Source organism: Carya illinoinensis, chromosome 8 (genome assembly GCF_018687715.1).
Source record: "Carya illinoinensis cultivar Pawnee chromosome 8, C.illinoinensisPawnee_v1, whole genome shotgun sequence".
Taxonomy (NCBI): Eukaryota; Viridiplantae; Streptophyta; class Magnoliopsida; order Fagales; family Juglandaceae; genus Carya; species Carya illinoinensis.
The window spans coordinates 17,954,201-17,960,978 of NC_056759.1; the positions used below are offsets into that span (position 1 = coordinate 17,954,201).

A 6,778-nucleotide genomic window follows, 5' to 3' on the forward strand; every position below is an offset into this window, starting at 1 on the left:
TATATGAGATGTGTTTTATTTATTCATTTTTATATCATATTAAATTTTATGAAGGGGCCAAAATAATTTTTAGAAGAGGGGCCAATACATGATAAATTAATATTATTTTATTAAATCAAAAAACTTAACATATATATATTTTTTTTTTCCAAATTTTTTGAGGGGGGCCATGGCCCCTCCTGCCCTAACGTGGCTTTACCACTGCAATCATGAGTTATGCAAGCGTTGAAGGAATGTGTTTTACTTTACATACTCACTATAAATATGATTTCTCAACTTAAATAATTTGCCAAACTTTATTCTTTACTTTCCGACCAACTTTTCACTTTCCTTGTAACCAATGGGAGGCAAATTACTTGGTGACCAAGTTTGAGGGGAATCTGAAGTAGTCTTTCATGCTTTTGTTTCAATTTATTTGATTGGTGAAGAACACGCAAGGCATATGGCATTGTTCCAAAAATCGTTTCAAATATCCATCCCAACACATTCTCCTATCAAGAGATATATATATATATATATATATATATATATATGTAGTTCATCCTATAGTACATCCCAAAATATTAATTAGTTAATGATTTTTTTAATGACAAGAGACTATAAAAATTGTGCAAATGCCACATATATATATTTTACAATGCTAAGTCTCAAATTCCGTATAACGTGCACTCAGCATGATACCTATTAAAGTAAATTATTGACATTTCACTATTGTTCCAACATTAAATTTCATGTACATGAATAGATTCCAAACACCATGAATTGATTCATTTAATTATCTTTTAAGGATAGCTTCTTTTGGGTCCAATATGATATTCTCAAGCATGATTAATTACTTCATGTTTGGTTATCTATGAGAACGTTCAAGCCAACTCTACAAAACTATTATTTATAACAATAAATTGTCACAAATTGTATGGATAATTCATATCTTTTTACTCAAATCATGACAAAATCAGTTTTATAATTAATATCGATAAGCATAATTCTATTTCTTTATTAAATTATTAATTATAGTAATAATTAATAATTTAATAAAGAAATAGAATCCTATGACTATGTCTATAGTGATTAGTTTGTTTTTTTTTTCTTATAATAATAATAAAATAGTAGTACTAATAACAATGAGTAGTTTTATTGAGACAGAAGATCTATTGATAGAACTGATTGATTATTATTAAATTATTTTTTCTTAAAAATTAAGAATTTTTTTAATATTTAATAAAAAATAATAATTTAATACATTTCTTAGTATTTAAAATAAATAAATAAAAATGCAGCCATGGTGGAAGTGCTAGGTAGAGTCTACCAACTACCAAGCATTTCTCTAACAACAATGCCTTTTCCCGAAGCCTTAGGTAGGAAGTTTCTTGGCAAGTAAGCAAATAGATTTTCCACGTATTTTCCCGTCACCCAGCATGAGCCTACAGTAAGATGTCGTTGCTGCCTGTGTATAACAACATAGTGTTGCAGCTGCTTCATTCTCTGCAGCCCAGTTATTTGTAAAAGTTCTTTTAGATTCTACCCACTCACTCCCGTATGGTTTGGAACTCTTCTCTCTAGTGCTCTCTCTTTTTTCCCCTTCAATCACTCTCTGCCTCAACTATATTTGATTCAATTGACGAGAGATTTTATAGTGTTGCAAGCAGTGTTGCAACTGTGACTCTAGCTTCAGATTCGTTAGTTGTTCCTCATCGGTAATCTTTATTATCTCATGCTGCTATGTGTTATGTTCATTGACTTATAAACTTCAAACTTCCAGGGATCAGAAGACTTGCAGTTCCCAAGAGCTTTCCTTTGCAAATCTTTGTTCAATAAGGAAACAGGAATTCTGAGATCATGGAAGAAATCATTGAAGAAACTTTCTGCCTTAAAGCATGCAATCAAATTCATGAGATTGGTGCATTGAGAGATAATCTTGTGGAAGAAGCTGATGCTCAAGAAAGGGGTAAATTTATTGTATTGTGGGTGTTTATTTCTTCAAGCATTGACTGTTATACATTTTATTCTTATAATGCCATCTGTAAGACAGGAACGTTTTTTAAACCTTTTGATGATTGCCTCTTATACCCGTACCTGTAACTATTAAATCTACAGGGAACGAACCTTATATTGATGAGCAACCCAGTTATTTCCCACCAGAACTGGTCGGTCATCTTCCAAAGAATTCGAATATATTGTATCATTACTACTTAATGGAGCTGGAGCAGAAATTTGTTTACGATATTCCAGTTCATGATATTGTGCTTGTCCTGCGAAATAGGCTAGAAGCTGAACTTGGAAGCTTGCATTTTGACTTGGATGTTGACAGGGATCGTTTGACAGTGAACTTTAAATATGTAGGAGTGATTAATCTTAGCACAGATCAGGTCACCTCTCTCTCTCTCTCTCTCTCTCTCTCTCTCTCTCTCTCTCTCTCTCTCTCCCTCTCTGTTTTTTCAGTTTGTTTTACTTTGTTAGTTTAAGTGGTATATTAAATAATAAATCATTTTGTTTGTAGGTCCTTTTGTGTAGAAGGTTTCAGAAAACTCTTTTAAGAGTTCTTATTCATCATGATTTGAAAAGTTTAAACGAGCGTATGGATGGAGATATTTTGGGAGCTGAGACCGATTATCTTTTGCTCCCAGCCACTGCAAAGCATCAGAGACCTGAGATCATTGATTGGCCTTGCGTTAATTCTGTGCTATTTTCGTGTAAGAAGAATGTTGAATCTCACTTGAATTGTTCTTTACCCGAGGGTTGTGCTCGTATTGTACAAACCAAAGATGGTCCTGTATGCACTTGCCTGCTTCAGAATTCTTTGGTGTACACCCCTCACACTGATCAGATGTATTGCACAACTGGGATTTTGGAATTGAATGCAAACTCACGTCGTGGCAAAATCAATTCTTACAAGAAATACTATGAAGAACGGTATGTAACTATTATAGCCTGTAGAATGTAAATCTACTGTTGTTCTTTAACAATATGTTGTAATTGTGGAATGCTAATTGTAATTAAACCAAAATTTTCCAAACACAGGCATGGAATCAAGCTGTGTTTTGAGCACGAATCCTTGGTTAGAGGGAGACCCATTTTTCGGGTGAAAAATTACCTTCAAAGATGCAGAAATCAGATAGAGAAAGGTTTGAAGTTCTTACTTCTTATATGTTAGATTCTCATCCTTTCTTTTGACACAAGCACTAGTCAATAACGATTCTCTTGGTTAGGCCAATGATACTTGTTCATTAGTAAACAATACATATTTTATCTTTTCAGAATCAAGTATGCCGTCGGTTGAATTGCCTCCGGAGCTTTGTTCTATAGTTATGTCACCGATATCAATCAATACATTTTATTCTTTCTCATTTGTTCCTTCAATCATGCACCGGCTTGAGTCTTTGCTTATAGCTGCCAACTTAAAAATGATGCATTTGGATCATTGCAATCAGAATGATGTTCTTCCAATCTCCAAGGTGCGTTGTCCTTCTTATAAATTTGCTCTTGCTGGTTGTTCCCATCATTGGCGACTATGCATTTTTCTTATATGATAATATTGTCTATCATTATAAGCTTTCAGAATAGAATATCTTTTCCTATATGTTGAACTTTTGTTAAGCATATCGTGATGGCAGGTCTTGGAAGCAATTACTACAAAGAAATGCCAAGAGACATTTGACTCGGAATCCTTAGAAACGCTGGGAGATTCATTTCTCAAATATGCTGTGAGTCAACAACTTTTCAAGACCTGTCAAGATCAACCGGAGGGTGTGCTTACTTCGAAGAAAGAAAAAATAATTTCAAATGCAGCTCTTTGCGAGTTTGGATGTTACCGCAAACTTCCGGTAAATGTGTTTTCACTAATTCTTTAAGTTCTCGGTGTTTCCGTTCTCATGAATTTGCTATTATATATATATATATATCTGCCAAACCTCCTCTCCCTTTGTAACATGATAATCTATATTGCTTTTCTATCACTATACTGATTAACTTTACATTCTTCAAATTGTAGGGATTTATTCGAGATGAGTCCTTCGATCCGGAAAGGTGGATCATTCCGGATGATAGATCGGGTAGTGCATTAAGTGAGGAGATACTTTTTAATACGAGAAAAATCTATATTAGGGAAACTAGGAAGATGGAAAGTGAAACTGTTGCTGATGTTGTGGAGGCACTAATCGGTGCATTTCTTAGCATATGTGGTGAAACATCAGCCTTGCTATTTATGGATTGGTTGGGTATAAAGGTAGATTTTCACGTTACACCATATGAGAGACACTTCCAAATACACGCCGAGAACTTTGTAAATGTCAGACATTTGGAGTCCCTATTAAACTACTCATTTCGTGATCCTTCTTTGTTAGTGGAAGCATTGATCCATGGTTCTTACATGCTTCCAGAGATTCCAAGATGTAATTATCAGGTAAATTTGATAGCAATGTAGTTGAGAATTATGCCATTACTTTCCTCAGTCAACTTACATAACAACTTCATTTTATACATAGCATATGTATTTTCTATAACTATTTTACTTGTCTGTATTTCATGATAAAATTCAATTAGTATTTATTAATTTGCTGTTGACATATATTGTCAATAAGATGAATTTTCTTCCCAATCTTAAATAAAGAATAAAAACAAACAGCCAATGAGGTGAATTTTCTGATGAAACAGACAAAATATATTACCCCTCAAACTCAGTTTTATCTCAGTATGGCTCCGTTACTTCTGTTGACAAAAATTATGACCTCATTTGATTTATGTTCTTCTTGACTTTGTTAAAAGTTCGTTACTTGTGCAGCGACTTGAATTTCTTGGGGACTCAGTTTTGGATTATCTCATTACCAAGCATTTCTATTGTAAATATCCTGGGTTGTCACCAGAGCTGCTAACTGACATGAGATTGGCTTCTGTGAATGATGATTGTTATGCACGATCTGCAGTCAAGTGGGAACTGCACAAAGACATCGTCCATGCCTCACAAGAACTCAACAAGCAGATAGTTGAAACTATTAACAATTTTGAGAAGTTATCATCAGAATCAACTTTTGGATGGGACTCCGAGACAACTTTCCCCAAGGTTATTGCGCTTACTGCTGTATTTGTTTTCTTGTTGACTTTTACGTTCATGTTTGGTTTCCTCTTTCTTTGCTTGAATGATTTTTCCCACCTATTTTCTTGACCCCCCCCCCCCCCCCCCCGGGCGTCTTCTTTTTTCTAAAGACCTAATCCTTTATTCTTGTGGGTGTAATACAGAAAGGTTTTGGCTTTTCATGTTCTTTGATTTTATTCGAGAAATCATAAGATATTTTCTTATTTGTGATAGGTACTTGGTGATATTATAGAGTCTCTAGCAGGTGCCATTCTTGTTGATTCTGGATACAATAAGGAGATCGTCTTTGGTAGTATAAGGCCTCTTTTAGAGCCTCTGATCACACCTGAAACGCCAATGTCTCATCCTGTAAAGGAGTTGACTGAACTATGCCAAAAAGAGCATTACAAAATGGAAGAGACAAACAAGAACCGCAACGACAACGAGGGTCGTAGTTCCATTACAGTAAAAGTAGATGCTAAAGGTCTCCCATTCGAGTATACAGCTATAGCTGCCAACCGAAAAACAGCAAGAAAATTAGCTTATAAAGAAGTTTTGAAGTCCTTGAAGGAATCCAAGGCCTTTTCTGGCTTTTCGGCTTCTCATTCTGAGCTTTCTAGTTGTTTTGAGCTTTTTGGAACTACACAAATGGACACAAGGACAACATCAACAGGGTTTAAAGCGGTTGCAAAGAGGAAGCCTGTGTTCATCAAGGTGGACCAGCTGACACCCGGCACACAAGGCCACACCCTTGTTGTCAAGGTTGTCAGCTCCAAGCCCGTCAAGGTCACCAACAGCAAGCCTACCCGATCGTCTATGATTTTATCTCGGCCCCTACACCCCATACGAATCTCTGAGTGCCTCATAGGCGACGAGACGGGGACCATCGTTTTCACTGCTCGCAATGATCAAATTGATATCATGAAGCCCGGTGCCACTGTGATCCTGCGGAATGCAAAGATTGAAATGTTTAAAGGGTTTATGAGGATAGCAGTTGATAAATGGGGTCGTGTTGAGGTCACTGAACTTGCAAATTTTGATGTTAAAGAGGATAACAATCTCTCTCTTGTGGAGTATGAGCTAGTTGATGCCATTGAAGAATGATTGTGTCGTATGGAAGGCGATGTTTTTGAATTGGGGGTTTGAGTTTGTGTGCTGGCAATGAATTGTTGTCTGGATTTTTATATATGTTACAAATATTTCTGAAGTTGTTTTTGCCCCCTAATATATCAATGGTAAATTCAAGTAATTGTGAAATTGGGAAAGTGATTGTACTTGGAATGTTTGATCAATGGTGCAGCTTATGCTCTCCACATTTGTTCTTCGGAAAAGAAAAGTCCTTGAAGGATTTTGCTTTACATGGTAAATGTTGAAAGGATAAGAATATAAAGCCTAGTAAAATTTGGACTTATCCAAGTTGAGTTATTGTTGTTATATTGCTGAGTATGATCTCTTACAAAGTTCTCATTTGGTGTAAAGTGATTTTGTAATTCCTTTTCTTGTTTTTGTCTTCTGCACTCCCTCTAACACAAAGCAGCGTTGGTTGTTGATTCGGCAAATTTGTAAGTAGCTGCAATAAAAAGCAACAGTGTAATTTTGGAAGTGCACATGTTTTTTTGGTCGAGAAACTTCTTATTTCATTCAAGGCTCAAGAACATAAAATAGCTTACAGCAAATAGTTTCGATCTCTTAATACAAATACAAATA

The 6,778-nt window shown here is 35.4% G+C and overlaps 1 protein-coding gene across 3 annotated transcripts; it reads left to right on the forward strand.

Annotated features, from left to right (window-relative positions):
* The first annotated feature begins 1,391 nt into the window (after positions 1-1,391).
* On the forward strand, positions 1,392-6,505 carry LOC122318373 (endoribonuclease Dicer homolog 2-like). Of its 3 annotated transcripts, none has more exons than XM_043135659.1 (10): positions 1,392-1,537; positions 1,763-1,948; positions 2,098-2,369; positions 2,501-2,913; positions 3,022-3,125; positions 3,259-3,455; positions 3,615-3,824; positions 3,992-4,402; positions 4,781-5,059; positions 5,306-6,505. In XM_043135659.1, the coding sequence occupies exons 2-10, from the start codon at positions 1,840-1,842 to the stop codon at positions 6,173-6,175; spliced, it is 2,865 nt and encodes a 954-aa protein (XP_042991593.1). In that variant the 5' UTR covers positions 1,392-1,537; positions 1,763-1,839; the 3' UTR covers positions 6,176-6,505. The 3 variants fall into 3 exon arrangements, with proteins under 3 accessions (XP_042991593.1, XP_042991591.1, XP_042991592.1); XM_043135657.1 differs by having other exon boundaries at positions 1,413-1,697; XM_043135658.1 differs by having other exon boundaries at positions 1,413-1,679.
* The last annotated feature ends 273 nt before the right edge of the window (positions 6,506-6,778 follow it).

Excerpts from the sequence above, each read along its gene's own strand:
- LOC122318373 (XM_043135659.1), top strand. The coding sequence starts at position 1,840 with ATGGAAGAAATCATTGAAGAAACTTTCTGCCTTAAAGCATGCAATCAA. Across the intron at positions 1,949-2,097 it reads AGCTGATGCTCAAGAAAGGG|GGAACGAACCTTATATTGAT; the intron begins GTAAATTTATTG and ends TTAAATCTACAG. Across the intron at positions 3,126-3,258 it reads CAGAAATCAGATAGAGAAAG|AATCAAGTATGCCGTCGGTT; the intron begins GTTTGAAGTTCT and ends TTATCTTTTCAG.